Raw genomic sequence first — 16,836 nt, 5'->3', positions numbered from 1 at the left:
ATTCTCCCTCTCTCCAACACAACACCTAGACACCTAGATGGGTACTCGGGATCTAGCCACATTTTCTTTCACAGACCAGAAGCCTGGCCTTCCAACTTCAAGCAGCTAGACATGTAAAAACTTAGCTCTGGAAGAGGCTTTAGTGAGCATCAGATCCAATCTCCCATCATTTTAGGAAAGGGAAACAGAGGCCCAGGTGTATCAGGAAGCCCTGGAAAGGCCTTTGGAGGCCAAATAGTTCACATGACGTGCCAAACGTCACACGGCGAGTAAGAAGCAGAGGTGGACACGAATTCAAATCATTTGATGGCTTTCTTTCCAAGGGGCCCTCAAAATCTCAGCCTAGGCCACAGGAATGCCAGGGCCGGACTAATGATACTCCCAACTCCCACTCCGCCTTAATTGCTCACCTTGTCCCCGCCCAGAGGCTCTCTGCCTAGCCCCTCCCAGCCCAAAGACCATTCCGTGTTCAGGCCTCAGAGATTTTTCTTCCTGAACAATCCCCGCCCCTAAGGTGCTGTCTCAGCTTCAACACCCTCGGAGGGACTTGGGGCTCCTCCAGGCATGTTACTCCTGGACGTTCGGGCTCCTCCTCTACCAGGGAAGGGAGGGTGTGGTGCTGTGGGGTGCAGTGCCGTGCGGACGCCGCCCCTCCTGGGTCCCCACCTTCGTGCACACAGTGGAAGCAGGAAGGACCTGGGGCTCCCTTCCCGAGCACCCCGGCGTGGCTGCGGCTAATGAGCTGGAGCGTAGCGGAGGTCACAGCTGCATCCGCGCGGGCAGCTCTGGGAGGCACCGACTAGCCGGATCAGCCCTCATGGCCTTGGGGATGGAGCAGCGTCTGGGCAACCTGACCATCTTCAGCCAGGACGATTTCGAAGGAGACTGGCAGCGCGTGGCCAGCGGGGGCTTCGGGCAGGTGTTCCGGGTGCGGCACAAACGCTGGCGGACCGAGTATGCCATTAAGTGTTCCCCTTGCCTGCTGGCCGACTCCAGTCCCAACAGGTAGCCGCTCTTCCCGCCCTCTCCCCTTCTCTCCAGCCTTTGAGCTTTCCTGCTTCTTCAGCCCCAGGAACCCTGGGAGATTATCTCCCAAAAAGCGCCCTGGCGGAGATTGAGGCTCAGTGCTGAGGCTGGCTCTCTCTGAGGGCTCGGGACGTTGGACTTCGGTGCAATTTTAGGTCTTTCATCTCATCCTCCCAAACTTGCTCCCTCCCAAGATAATTCCTTCCATTTAATTGCAAGGTGATGCACTTGCTCTCTGTTTAACTAGCTAGAGATTCACAGCAACTCCTGGAGAATGAGGCCTTTGTCCAGGACTACCTTTCCCGTGGAGGAAATAGAGGGAAGAGCTGGACAGAAATCCCGAGTTAGGGAAAACTGGCCTGGGGCATGACGTCATTGGGATTGGCCCAGCCAACTCTGGGGACTTTATTCTACTAGACGGGAGCTATTCGTGCAAATTGACACTTTGTGAAGGGAGAAGCTCTGTGTTTGAGGGTGCACATCTACATATGTAACTGCTGGGTGTGGGAAGGGAGCTCCATGTGTTCTTCTGTGCAACCTACCTATGTAGGGCCTCCTGAGGCTGCTGAAGAACAGACCCTTGTAAACACACCCAGCTCTTAGCAAAGATCTACAAGTCAAAGCCTGGCGCTTCCTATTATCTGTTTTTACACATCTCTCTTCCACCAGCTATCTGCATGTTTTTGCTACTCTTTGTCTCTGTCATCTCTCTCTCTTTCTCTTTTTTTTTTTCTCTTGGCTTTTTCTCCCTCTGACACTCCCTCTCCCTCTGTTATTTGCTTGGCGTTTCTTATGAATAAACCATGTGCCGGCTCTGTATGAGGAAACATTTGGGAGATGAAGTCTGATCAGCCGAATCACCTAGTTTTCCCAGGGCTCCTTGGGGTATTAGACCCTTCCTTGAACATGTGTTTTGTGGAACTGGGGAGGACTGGATATCTTGTGTTAGCATCTTTGCTGTTTGCCAGTCTATTTCGTCATGTTCTCTTTAACCCCCCAGGATCTAGCCATAAGACTGTTAGGGATTGACCAGACCCTTCTGTTACCGTCCATGTATCATAATTTTCATGTCTTAGAGTAGATTGGTACAACCTGGGACTCTCCCAGTAAGTCTGAGGATAGATGAACTTGTTAATACTCAGTACTTCTCCCTCCTCTTTCCCCACATTTTCATTAATCCCATTGACTTTGGGGTGGAGTCTAATTGTTCTGGAACACCCAAGTTATTTTTCTGTCCCTGAAATTGAAAATGAAGGATATTCAGTGCTTGACAGAAGAGAGTTTGAGTGGGGTGGGGATGGAAAACAGTCTGGTAGTAGTTTTACCATGAGAGACATCCAATTCTTCTTCCTCCTTTTTTGATTCCTGTCATCTTTTGGGTAGGACTTTTGGTATTAAGTGAAAAGAGTACATTTTCTCCATCCTTATGATCCTAATAAACAAAAAATAGAAATAAACCTCAAACTCTGGGATACAATTGTCCCTGGAGCAAAGAGGAGTGCCTGTGTTGGGGGAAGAGTAGTGGACACAGAAAACTTAGTAGTTAGAGGAGCAAACACAATAATGGGATAAAGTAGAGAATATGAAAAGCCCTGTCCAACCAGTTAATAATAATGATTAATATTTATATTAAAACTTTAGATTTTATACCACATTTTCATATATCATCGGTTCTAAAGATGTTAGTGTTGTCTCCATCTGACAGAGAAGGAAAGTGGAGACTTCTATCTAGATAATGTGATCTTTGATGGCTTTTAAGAAGGATAAACATGGAAAAGGGATGGTTTTCCAAATTTGAGAAGTCTCTGGCTAGGTCTGACTCTTCCATGAGGTCTGGAAAGCTAGAGACTTTGTGGAGTTTTGAGAAGGATCACTTAGAAACCTGTTTTTCTGGATCTCGTTTTCCCTTTCCAGATCTCTGTAATTTTGTATCATATAATCTACAGTTCTATCATCCCATGATCTAAGGGGATCTGGTGATCACAAACATTTCTTCTGGTTAACTCTGACGATTCCATCACCTTTGGACCCTACCCCTTCTTGGGTCTCTCCATAAGCACTGAAAATTACAGTATTATATACAATAATCCTACTATTATGTAAATGCTTGTTTTATTTCATATGTTAAAAATGAAATAAATATTTTTTAAAAATTAGTTAAGATGAAAAACATTTTGTCAGTTGTTCCTTATCTCCTATTTCCAACTCAATATGTGTGTGCGTGTGTGTGTGTGTGTGTGTGTGTGTGTGTGTCTTATGGCAAATTCTAGCGACCTCCGCTAAGCTCCAGCTCATTAGCACAGACTTAAAGAAGAGGGGAAAAGCTTTAGTTTCTTAATAATGATAGCTAACATTTATGTAGCACTTTAAGGCTGGCTAAACACTTGACAAATATCTCATTGAATCCTCACAGTGAACCTTCAAGATAGTTTTTAGTATTGTCACTATTTTATGAGGAATGATGATTAAGAAACTGAGGCAAGCAGCAATTAAATCACTTTTGACAGTCTCACAGTTAGTCAGTGCCTGAGGATAGATTTAAATTAGCCCCAGTTCCTATAGTGAGGTAGTGGCAGTGTTGGGACTAGATCCCAAATTTCTTGATTCCTAGCCCTGTAGACTTTTCACTATTAAACATGGATGGGTAAGAGGAGGACTTTTCACTCCAACACAAAACATATATTGTAACATAGCTAATCATGTGATGAATGAAATAGATGTGATGAACTACTGCCATAGTTCAGATAAAAGGGAATCACTTTCATCTGGGAGTGATTGAGGAAGTCTTGCCCTTATTTTTCATTTATTTATTTATTTTGCATTATTCTCCTTGCAGCACCAATCATTTTGTATTGTTATATATGTGTGTGTATGTGTGTTTTACCTCCACTACTAGATTCCCCTGAAGAGGACTATATTTTTTCTGGCTTTGCATCCCACATAACCTAGAATGGTACCTTGATATTTTGTCAATCCATTAATTCATTAACTCTCTTCTCCATTCCTCTGTAGCTCAGACATGAAGTGCCTTATTGATGAAGCAACCAAAATGGAAAAGATCAAATTCCAGCACATTGTCTCCATCTACGGAGTGTGCCAGCAGCCTCTGGGCATTGTGATGGAATTCATGGCCAAGGGCTCCCTAGAGAAGATGCTGCCAACCCATAGCCTGTCCTGGCAGCTCAAGTTTCGAATTATCCATGAGACTGCCTTAGCCATGAATTTTCTTCATAGCATTAAGCCACCTCTGCTCCACCTGGACCTCAAACCAGGCAACATTTTGTTGGATAGCAACATGCATGCCAAGGTGAAGGGCCCCGTGCATTCTCCACTTTCTTGACCTACCCATCTCCCACCCCCAGAGAAGGGAGATTTACAGAAGGTAGTACATGGGAAAATCTAGAGGATATCCTGAGAAATGGCTCAATTAAGAGTTTTCATTCATCTCCCAAAATGTGTGTCTGAAAATCCAAATGCACAGACAGCATTGTTAAACCTACTTTGGGTTTTAAGACACACATTTCCAAAAGAACCTACTGGAGGCAGAAGACATGTTTGAAAGATAGACTATGTCTGGTGTATTTTTGACTGGGCATCTGGAGATGTGGGTGGTTATATAGAGTACCTCATTGACATATGATGTATGGCTCTGGCCTAGATGTCACCTTCTGAGTTCTAGTTTCTAAGTAAGAGAATACTGCTATCCTTTCTTGTTTCCCAAGTGTGAGTAAATGAAACAATCTCTTGAGAAATCCTTTTTGGTGAGGAGAAGTAGGAGAAATAGGAGTGGTGTAAGTTTACAGTTTTTCACAGTTGGTATCTCTTCAAAGAAGATAGCATTTCTAAGTGCTTTGGGAACTGTGGTAGAATTATTATTATTACTATTGATGTAATATCCTAAGCTATTTTAGTCTTTAGCTGTGGACATTGGGATGAATGAATGGGTTGACCAGTAGTCAGTGGATGGGGTGGGTGGCCAATGGGGTGGAGATAGAGTGAATGGACCAGGGGGACAGGTAACAACAGGTATGTATGGTAACTAGTTACCATCCTAGCTCCCATCACCCATCCATATCTCTATGACTCCTTTTCCAGATTTCAGACTTTGGCTTATCCAAGTGGATGGAGCAGTCAACACGGATGCAGTACATTGAGAGGTCAGCTCTTCGGGGCACACTCAGTTATATTCCCCCTGAAATGTTTCTGGAGAGCACCAAAGCACCTGGTCCCAAATATGATGTGTACAGGTAAGGAGAAAACAGAAGGATTTTAAAATTAATTTTGAATCTTAGAGGCTCCATTGGATCTGTTTGCATTTCTATCATTCTAATAATTCTTTTTTTAGTCCTAGAGTTGAAAGCCATTCTTTGTTGAGATAGTATATAGTGAATGTACTATTCTGAGGTTCAAGTTGAGCTACTTTACCACATTCCCCACTTGATCAATTGGCCCTCTGCACTTGGGCAGTTCTGAAATAGAATTAATTTCCCAGGTCTACTTTCCTGGGCATGTGGGATGCACAGATCTGGGGCTGTAAGTGGGCAGGGAGAAGGGGTTGGTTTTTCATGATTGAGTCTGACTCTTCCATAAGGTCCAGAAAGATGAAGACATTATAGATTCTTGAGAAGAGTCACTTAGGGAGAAATCTCTATTATTCACAGCTTTGGAATTGTCATTTGGGAGATTCTTACCCAGAAGAAACCATACCCAGGTAATATACTGGGGGCTGCCACTATGGGTTCTATAGGGTATGGAACCCTGGGACTCTGGAGGGTGGTAGCTTTGGTGGGGTATCACAGAGAAGAGATTATGGGCTTTTATTGGGTAGATTAGTAGAAGACATCTCTTCACAGGACTCCTCACCCCTTCTTCATATATCTCTGTACTGATCTTCCCTGCCCCCCCATTTTAAAGATATATTTTTAAAAATTTAAATATGGTTTCCTCCCAAAAAATTATATGAGAGATATCCTTCTTTCTTTTAAGTTCTTCTAAGTTCTGCCCCTCTTTATAACTCTATTTATCCTCTCTCATCCTATCTTTCCCCTAGTCACAACCTCCCTGTCTCCTGGGATGAGAATGATCAAGTGGGAGTGAGACTGGGGGCTCAAAAAAAGAATTTGATATCAGAGTTGGAGGAGGGGAGAGTTATGAGGCTCCAGAAGGAAACAGGTGAATCCTGACCTGGTTTTCCCTAAATCAGAGCACATTCCTTAGGAAAGAAAGGAGGGAGAAAAGTTAAAATGTACTTCAAACCCACAGGCTTTCTAGTTGCCAGTTTTAACCCAACTTTCCTGCCCCTCAAAGAGTTTCCTCCACCCTCCACCCCCCCAATAACTCCCACCCAGCAGCTGAGAATATAGAATATCTCAAAACCTTCAAAAAATAGCAAAGTGAGAAAATTAAGGTTTTAAAGAAAACAGTTTTTGGCATATTTGTTTCCATGTGCATTGCTATCATCTCCTTTAGATTGTAAGGATGCATGGGGCAGTGCTATTGTTTGGGATTGACCTTCTAGCCTGGGTAATATCTAGAAAAATTAGGATAGGGAACTCATCTAGCCAATGGCAGTCCTTGGCCCTTGCTTATTCTCTGGAGATATGAGGCCCAGTGCCTCAGTCTCCCTCCATCACCTTCCTTCCCTGCTTTACTAGCACAGTCCCAGTCTATGGTCTCCCTCAGGGTTCAACATGATGACTATCATCATTCGTGTGGCTGCTGGTACCCGACCCTCCCTGCAGCCTATCTCAGATGAGTGGCCAGGTGAAGGGCAGCAGATGGTAGACCTAATGAAGCGCTGCTGGGACCAGGATCTTAAGAAGAGGCCATGTTTCACAGGTAATCATCAATATTTCCAATTATGTCTGCCTATGATAAACATCCTTCCATCCATATATGTATATGTGTGTGTTATGTGTATGTGTATATAGATAGATTTGTATACACACAATATATATGTATAGTTATCACCTGAAAGGTTAATGCTTAACCATAGCTCCCAGGTGCATTAGGTGGGATTTGGACTCAGTTTTTCTTTATTCAGACCTTTTGCCACTCTTCTCTGGAGCTTACTTCAAGGTTAGGAGCTGAGCCAAGGCTGTCTAGAGGGAAGAGTTGTAGTAATGAGTCAAGATAAGATAGCTGTCTTAGTGATCTACTGTAGGATGTATGGTTTTCCATAGGATTCCTGAAGTTGAATTCAGCTAATTCTCATCATTAAAGCAGGACTGGCCAGTCCAACTTAATAGTACTCAGGTTATAGGATATAAGTGCAATTCACCCAGTATCTATTAAGCTCAAACTTCATAGAAATCATCATGGTAGGTACCAAGGAAATAAAAACAGATATGAATGAATGAATTAATAAAGCAATTTGTAGGATTTAACTGTATGTAAACAAAACAAACTGTGCTAAGCACTGAAGACAGACAGTCTGCTCTCAAGGATCCCATATACTAATTAATGGAAAAGACAATATATATGGAAGGTTTCAACTACAAGTTAGATGGGGAAAAGCCCATGATCCTCAGGGGCAGCAGCAAAGCAGATGTTAATCCCTCTTCTTTAATTTCATTCCCATTGATAAAATCATATTAAATGTGACACAGATCTCCTCTCAAAGAGCTTACAATATAAAGGGTGTAAGGAGACAAGATATAAGAGAGAAAAGGAATTGCATAAAGTATCAGGAGAAATTTAAGACAGGAGAGAGAGTTTTTACTTCATAGAGAATAGACACAATAAAGTTCTGGAAGGGAAGGAGAGATTCAAATGGCTGGGATGACAGGGCCCAGAAGGGTGTCAATTCTAGGCAAGGGGAAATGGAACAAAGGAGCAGCTATAGGGAGAATAAGTTAAACATAATGGAAGGAATAAGTGTCCAATTTGGCTGGAAAGCTTGATGGAGAGGAGAATGAGGTAAAACTAGATGGTTGAAGCCAGATTTTGTAAGAGCTTGAATGTCAAGTTCAGTAGTTATTTTCTTCCATAGATACTGGGAACCCATTGTGTCACTTTATTTCAGTGTCAGAGTTTCCTTAGCTATAGATAGCTACTAAAACTGTTACTTCATTGGCCTGGAGAATACCCCTATGGGGAAACACTTTTTTTCTATGCAGAGCAGTTCTTTGTTTACAATATACATTCTTAGTTATTTCCTTAGAGCACTGGTTAAACAGCCAACTGTGTCATAGGTTAGACTGGAACTGAGGTCTTCCTCTATTTATTAAGCTACTGTGGCTCTCTGGAATGAAGATAATCAAAACCTTATCTTTGGAATGTAAATAATCATACTTGCACTCCCTACCTCACATGATTGGTATTGGGAAATCATTTTTCCCCACACCTTAGAGACTATTAACTATCAATTGAGAATAGTTTCTCTCCTTTCTCAATGTCATGTTTACATTCTCTCTCCATCTCTAACCCTAACCCTTCCCTCATTCTTGTTAGACTTCTGCCTTCATATGAAGGCTCCCTCTGGTAGTCTAACTTCCAAATTCCTCATTCTGCTCAAATCCCATACCTAAACTATACACAGAGATGATTATACCTTAATCTTAAGGATGACACTCATAACTATCCTATTTCCATTTTCATGAATTGTAAAGGGCTAGAACTGAGTGGATGTACTTGACCTAGATGCAAGGTAATCTAGCACTTAGGGCTAATTACCAATTGGACAATTCTCTATTAACATGTTTGGAGGATGACCCTACTCAACTCCATGCTGGCTCCATCTGTGGGTATGGTGAGAGAAGGGAGGAGAAATCTGCAGGCGGAGTAGGAGAAGGAGGATTCATTCTTTGGAGGTGGAGACTGAGGAAGGAGGTGTAGAGATTCCTATATCTAATCCCCTGAGAGCTACCCCAAAAGACCAAGAATAAAGACTTTTGCTTATACTGACTCCGGCTGATTCTAAGATATCCAGGGTCCAACAATAAACTCTACAAGTATTTTATTTGATCAGTCTTTTACCACTCCATCTTTTCCTATGTCTTACGAATTCTGAAACTGTTTTTCATACTCATTATGACTTCTAATGCCTCTGCCTCTCAGTTCTTATCCCAACTATCACTCCTGCATTAGCTATATACTCCTCCTTTCTCTCTTGATCCCTTAGTGAACCAATTAGATTCTATAATCTCTTCTATTGTCAAATCTGATCTCTCTTTGTCCATTCACCAATCATACCTTATCATATCATAATTGTGGATTACTCCCACCATGTTTCTCCTTTGCTCACATTCATATGCCATTGATTAGTTGGGGGAGGGAAAATCACAAAACCACATTGATCAGGGTTATATTTATATTGCATAAACTCAAACACCTTCCTAATCTGTTAGTTATTATGCTCACCACAATGGTCATTCTAAAACTTTTCATCTCTCCTCAAATCTTCCAGACACCTCTTGCATTTTACCTTCTTTACTGAAAAACTTAATTTCTTATATTACCAGGGGAGGAGAGAGGGGGGTCAGAAAAAGAGGTAGAGGGAGAGAAGAAGAAAGATATGAAAGGGGGGAAAGAGGGAAGGAGGGAGGAGAAGAAAAGGGAGGAGAAGGGAGAGAGAAAAAGATCATTCTCTAAGCCTCAGAGTTAGGCACCACTGAACTGGATGGCCTCAGAAGCCTCTTCCAACTCAAAAATCTAACTCTTCTCCCTTTCATGTCACATAATTCATACTCCTTCTTTACTCCTATCTTGAATGAAGATTTAACTCTTCTTGATAAGCCCAATTCTACTACATGTACTCTTTTTTTTTAACTTTTCCAAAAGCTATATATTTTGATGTTTATTGATAAACCATTTTCTAAATAACACTCAAATCATTAAATAGGATATTGGTTGCAATTTCCATATTAATTAATATACTACATGTACTCTTAATATCATCCCATCCTTTCTTTTCCAGCATAATCTCCTCATCATTATATTTTAATTTATCTTTGATCTTTTCCCATCTACTAGTTTCTTTCTAGCTGCCTATTCCCATATCACTCCCATCCTTAAAAGAAGAAAAATTTCTGCTTTCTTCTGTCATCCATTTAGCTTTCTACCTAAACTACTTGAGAAAACTTTTTATATCAATGTCTCCCTCATTAGGAAAGCATTTTATAAACCTCAGTGTATCATGTAAATATGAGTAATTATTTTAATTTAAATGATTATGATGATGAATAGAGTGGTAATATGATCAGAACAATGCATTACAGAGATCATTCGGTCAGCAGTGTGTAGGTTTGACTAGAGAAGCAGTATCCTGGAGTCCAGGGGTTTGGTAAGAGAAGAGGCAGCTAGGTGGTGCATTGGATAAAGTGCCAGATGTGGAGTCAGGAAGATTCTTCTTCCTGAGTTTCCCAATCTGTAAAATGAGCTGAAGGATTGTTATGCATTCTATACACACGTACATATATGTGTATATACATTATTTCCTCCTACACAATGTCTCTTTCATTTGAAAAGTTTTTGTCTTTATATGTCCAGCCCAAAGTAGAGTACCTGGAACATAGTAGATGCTTAACAAATATTTGTTAATTTTTTGAATGGATGTTTATCATAGAATTTTAGTGTTAGAAGAGACCTTGGAGACATTCCAATTCACAAACCCTGTCCCCCTCCACTTAACAGATTCAATTTAACACAAATAGTTAAGTATCTATCATAGAATAACAGTCATTACTCTAGGCATTGGAAACATAAAGGCAAAAATGGAACATTTCCTCCTCTGGAAATTAATTCCCAAATGGGGAAACCACATAGCCTGTTAGTGGCAGAGCTGGGGCTAGAATTCCAATCACCTGTACATTTTTGTAAGATATATGCTTACATACATGTACAGGTAATTGGGATATGTATGTATATGTACAAGCATGTTTATTAGGGGATTCAAGAAGAAATATGGGCTAGATGGAGGACACATAAGCAATATTCAGTTGATTTCCCTTTCTCTTCCATTAAACAGATATCACCATTGAGACAGACATGCTGCTATCCTTGCTCCAAAACCCTGTAGTAGATCTGGAGAAAGAGTCCTTGATCAGAAAGACATCTTGTAAACCTTCTCTGTGCAAGGCCCAGGAGGTAAGAAGGGGTTTCAGAGCATGGGACCAACCTATACTGCCTTCTTATGCTAGCAGAACATTTTGTTTTGGTGCCCAGGATTCTTGAGAAGTTTCTCTTTGCAGAATCAAGGAAGCAAATGAGGGGTCCCCAAAGAGATGGGATCATCTAGAGCTCTTCCCATATATGTATATATTGGGTAGGATGCCATACCTGGTTCTCTTGATGCAGGTGACCCCAGGGGCCCCTTTCAACCCTAAGTTTCCATGATTCCATGACCCTTGGGAAACTATTCCTCTCCTACATTCTAATCAACATTACTCATATCCCTTGTTGGAAAGCTCAGCTCTGGGCACTAGGGGATGTTTAACATGTCTGTTTCCTGCTGAGCCAAGAAATATAACTTAATAAACTACTCATGTGAAAGAGCTTAGGTTCCTCTTTCCCAGCTAGTTTACTAACAACAGAAAGGTATGCTATATCTTTTGTTCTTTTGGGATAACCAATGGAAGGAACAGTTCAATTTCTAATTTACAAGAAGTTTAGGAATTACTAATAAAAAGTAGAAATAAAGGTCCTTATAGAAGGCAGGAAGTGCTTATGGGCTGATAAAACATTGATTGGCAAACTGGTCTCTCCTTATTTTTCTTATATTGCTTCCGGTACCTAGATCAGTAGAGAAGTCAGCCAGGAACTTACAGAGAGTGGTAAGTACAGGGTCCTTCAGACCCAATTAAATGATTCAGAGAAGGGTAAGAAATGGAATCTTTTCACTGGGCTCCATCTTTCATATCTTTTCCATTTAGTTACTTCAAGGATTGCTCGCTGTATGTGAAACAAGAATATGGTGGAGCTTTGGGCATTTAGCTGATTAGCACAATAGCCAATTTTTTTGTTTGTTTGTTTATTTGAGGGGGAAAGGGCTGCAGTTTGGTGAGACAATTGAGTTAAGAGACTTGCCTTGAGTCATGTAACTCATCTGTCTGAGGGTCTGAGGTCAAATTTGAACTTGGATCCTCCTTACTTCAGACCCAGTACTCAATCTATTGGGCCATCTAGTTGTTCTCTTCCCCTCCCACCCCTACATCTTCCCCCCCTTGGGGGGGATGGGGAAACAATAGCTTTTTGCCATATTGGTCCCATTCTCTTAGGGTTTGAATGAGGCAGGATGGATAGAAACCCGTCCATTCTATTGATTTCACTATTCTCTATTTCTTTTGATACTAGAACTAGAGGAAATGGGACTCTAATTATAGCAAAAGGGATTAAACAACAGGAAGAACTATCAAACTCAGAGTTGCAACATGCTAGAATGGGATGTGTGTTGTAAATTTATCATTTTTTAGAGCTCTGTCCATTCCTTCTAATCTTTCCAGAGTAAAGAATAGTCCTATAGGGAAATGAGGGCTCTCTGGATCTCAGTTTCCCCATAATTAAAATGAAGGGAATAGACTAGATGATCCTCTCAAGTCCCTTTCCAGTGCTAAGTTCTATGATCCTGTGGCAAAATGGGCAGAATTGCTGTCCTGGGGAACTCAGATACCTTCTTTTCTCCAGACTCAAGTGAATCTCTGAAGCGGCTACTCCAATTATCTGACAGTGAGAGCTTGGTCTCAAGCATGGAAGAGCTGGGCCTCTATGAGAACAATGTCACTCTCCTCCATTTCCTGGTGACTGAGGGGAATGTGGAGAAGGTGAGGCTGCTATTGAGGCAGGAGGTAGATGTGGACTGCCAAACAGTTGAGGGTTACACGCCCCTCATCATTGCTGTGCAAGATCAATTATCTGACCTCTGCATGTTGCTGCTCAGCCAAGGAGCCAATCCTAACCTGGTTGATGAGGACGGCTGGGCCCCACTCCATTTTGCTGCCCAGAATGGGGACGACCGTATTGCTCGCCTCCTCCTGGACCACGGTGCCCAGGTTGATGCCCAGGAGCATGAGGGCTGGACTGCTCTTCACCTAGCTTCCCAGAACAACTTTGAGAATGTGGCCCGGCTCCTTGTGTCCCGTCATGCTAACCCCAACCTTCAAGAAGGGGAGGGGAAGGCTCCACTGCACCTGGCTGCCTACTTTGGTCATGTTAGTTTAGTGAAATTGCTTATTGGCCAGGGGGCCCAACTAAATGCCCAACAGAGGAACCTCAGGACCCCACTGCACTTGGCTGTAGAACAGGGTAAGGTCCGTGCAATCCAGCATCTGCTGAAGAGTGGGGCTGCCACTGATATGATTGACCAGAATGGCTATACCCCACTACATACAGCTGTTGCTAAAGACAAGTATCTTATCTGTAGTATGCTGCTCAAGTATGGAGCCAACACTGAGTTGAAGACTCAGCAGGGCTGGACCCCTCTACATTTGGCAGCCTTCCAGGGCCACCTGGAGATTCTCCGTCTGTTGCATGAGAATAGTGCCCAGCTGGATGCTCAAGGGGGCAAGGACTGGACTCCACTTCACTTGGCAGTACGGCAAGGGGAGGACGCAGTGGTTTCCTTCCTCCTGCAAGGTGGAGCTGATCCCAGCATGGCTGAGCAGTCTGGATGGACACCATTACACTTGGCTGTTCAGCGAGGTGCATTCTTGAGTGTCATCAACCTCCTGGAGCACCGGGCAGATGTAAATGCTTCCAATAAAGTAGGCTGGACACCTGTGCACTTAGCAGCCCTTAAGGGCAACACTGCTATCCTCAAGGTGCTGATCAAAGCTGGTGCAAGATTGGACATTCAGGATGCTACTGGCTGCACAGTGCTACAATTGGCAATCCGAAACCAGAAACAAAATGTAATCTCCTTCTTGGAGGACAAAGACCCTCTCACTCCATGTCTGGATAGTGTTGAATCAGAGACCATGCAGGAGGCTTGACCTCCTGTTCCCTGAATGAATGTAAATCCCTTTAGAACCATTTGGAAGCCTGGGAAGGGCAATGAACATAGAACTGGTCCCCATCCATTCCCAGGAGCAGTTTCCCAGAGAAAGTGAAGCTGGAAGCCAAAAACAACCTAAGGTGGGAAGAATCTTGAAGCAGATCCTGAAGCTTAAAGAGGAGCCAATTTCTCCTCTCTTCTGCTTTCACCAAACACCATCTTAAATCTCCTATAGATTCTGGGCATTAATCTCCACCAAGGAAGAGTGATTCTGATATCAATGACATTGGGACTGCAGTTACATTTCTAGTTGTTCTTCCTGCCTCAAATTCCTCCTTCCTCTAGTTCCTCCTCCCACCAACCTCTCCTAAAGCCTCTCTTCTTTAATCAATAAACCCCAGGTCTCCTTATTATATCTAATATCAAGTCTCTTTGAAACATAAAACTTTTCATAATTTGACTCCATTTCACCTTTCCAGCCTTACTACACATCGCTTTCTAAATCTGCCCTCTTTCTGGTTCTCACATAACACTTCACAGCACTCCATCATTCATGTCTGTGCTGTTGTTCTGGCTTTTCCCCATACCTGCTCCATACCCCTCCTTTACTTATCTCTTCTTCCTGGAATAACTGATTTCCTTTAATTCACAGGTCAGGGATCTGCTTCTACTGAAAGCCCTTTCTTGGTCTTCTTCCTCCTTCCCCACGACTTCTTCTAGCCCTCAGGTTGCTTTGTGTCTTCTCTGCATTAGATTTGTATATGCCTATATTTGTGTCTGCAGTCTTTTTTGGCTAGAATATAAGCTTCTGAAGGCTACGTATTTGTTTCTTTTTTTTTTCTTTTTTCTTTTTCTTTTTTTGCTGAGGCAATCGGGGTTAAGTGATTTGCCCAGGGTCACCCAGCTAGGAAGTGTTAAGTGTCTGAGATCAGATTTGAATTCAGGTCTTCCAGACTTCAGGGCTGGTGCTCTATCCACTGCATCATTTTTGTGTTTGAATCTCAGAGACTGGATTATACCAGGCATTTGACAAATAGTTGTTGATTGGTTGGTTGGTTAGAGCCAGTCTCTTACATCCAAGACTGGAGGCCAATTATGTGATCCTACCTCCTTTGCATATTTAGTTGGGTATTCCTGGGCAAGCCTAAATTTCAATTTCCCAAAACACAATGAATGGAGATAGTAATATGGTTTATACATGTTACGAAGCTGTTGGGAGTTGTTAACTTTGAATAACAATAAGTCAGCAAAATCCTTATTTTCAGCCCAGCCATTTTCCCATAGTTCCCTTCTAATATGTAGGGCAGTTTTCTCTCTAGATTGAAGTGCCTCTAGGAGCTTCACTCCTTCAATTGAATAATGGAGGATTCTGAGGCAATCTCAATTTGTATGTGTGTATAAGATATATGTACATAATATATATAATGTTACATATTATACATGATATATAACACATACACACACATATACATATAACTCAGAAGAATGGTACAAGGGAAAAAAGGTAGTAGGTTTGTAGCCAGAAGACCTGAATTCAAATCCTATCTATTCCTTACTACTTGTATGACTTTGAACAAATCTCCCTGGGTCTCAGTTTCCTCCTCTGTAAGATGAAAAAGTTGGACTAGATGGACTTTTATTTCCTTTCAGCTATTGAGCTCTCCCCTCACCCTGTGGCTGTGGGCATTCCTTCCTCATGCCTAGGTGCCACTACTGCCCAGGTCTCTTGGATCACCTTTTCACAAACTGGCTCTGATCTGGATTACTTGGATTGTTCAGCTTGTTACCTGTCTTTTCTGTCCTTTTCCTGACCTCACTGTGTCCTTGATTCTGGCATGCACTTTGGATCCAGATGTTCATCCTCATTTTAATAAAACAATGACGCTGTTATATTAATAATGATAGCTCGCATTTAAATAGCACATCTGGTAGTTGTTCATCACCTTGGAGGTGGAGTACTTTGATGGAAGTGGGTATGGGGACCTGAAAGTCTGGATGATGGGTGGTTCCTAGAATAGTGGAAGGTTGACACACCCATGCTCAGTGTGCTGTTTGTATTTTGGGGTATTTTCCCATCCCACTCCCAACCTCAGCTGCCTCTCAAGCATGTAACACCACCATCCAGTCCAGCTTGTCTAACAGGTCTTGGGCGAAAGGAAGCCAAGAAACTAGAAGTAAAGAGGATTGGACCGAGAAGGGCTTCCTCTCACTAGCTCAGCTGCTTCACTATTTTTTTTTCCCCTCTTTCCTCTCTTCACCTAGACTTGTTAATACTTGCCCAGCCCTTTATAGGACATTGGGTTCAACCTCTTAACAAAAGGTTTGGTGGTGGCAAAGATGGAAAAACAGAACTCCAGGGAACCCTCTTGATTAGAAAATGGGAATCTTTAACCTTTTTTAAGTACTATGGATCTCTTTAGTGGTCAGGTGAAGCCCATGGATATCTTCTCAGAATGATTTTTTTAAAAAAAATGCATACAATAAAATCATAAAACTGCAAAAGGAAATTATATTGTAGAGTTATCAAAATATTAAAACTCAAGTTCAGGGACCCCCAGTTAAGAACCCCTGATTCTTATAAAGAATATAAAGTATAAAGAATTTGATAGCTGGCATCTGTCACTGCCTTTAAAACTCAGGGTCAGAGAGGTCAGCCCACAAACCATGGGAGGTCTTGGGAGTCCTTTCTGAAACATCTGGGATAGGTGGGTGGGAAGGAATCAGAAATGGAACTTGTGCCAATGTGTAGCTAAAGGAGCCTATCTTTTCAGCCTTAAAATGTTTAGTCAACCTCACTCTCCTGAGTAGGACCAAAGTTGGAAATCTCTACACCAATCCTGATCCCAATCCTAGGACAGCAACTGGGTCTACTGTTACATGTG

The 16,836-nt window shown here is 42.3% G+C and overlaps 1 protein-coding gene across 1 annotated transcript; it reads left to right on the top strand.

The window, feature by feature from the left end:
- Positions 1 to 529: 529 nt before the first annotated feature.
- On the top strand, positions 530 to 16,446 carry ANKK1 (ankyrin repeat and kinase domain containing 1). Its single transcript, XM_074304225.1, has 8 exons — positions 530 to 1,005; positions 4,039 to 4,333; positions 5,122 to 5,273; positions 5,688 to 5,737; positions 6,709 to 6,864; positions 10,994 to 11,112; positions 11,762 to 11,798; positions 12,649 to 16,446. Exons 1-8 carry the CDS (start codon positions 818 to 820, stop codon positions 13,950 to 13,952), a joined length of 2,301 nt encoding a protein of 766 aa, XP_074160326.1. The 5' UTR covers positions 530 to 817; the 3' UTR covers positions 13,953 to 16,446.
- The last annotated feature ends 390 nt before the right edge of the window (positions 16,447 to 16,836 follow it).

Source organism: Sminthopsis crassicaudata, chromosome 3 (assembly GCF_048593235.1).
Source record: "Sminthopsis crassicaudata isolate SCR6 chromosome 3, ASM4859323v1, whole genome shotgun sequence".
Lineage (NCBI taxonomy): Eukaryota > Metazoa > Chordata > Mammalia > Dasyuromorphia > Dasyuridae > Sminthopsis > Sminthopsis crassicaudata.
Note: the sequence above shows the minus strand (reverse complement) of the source record. Positions and strands in the feature narration are given on the sequence as shown.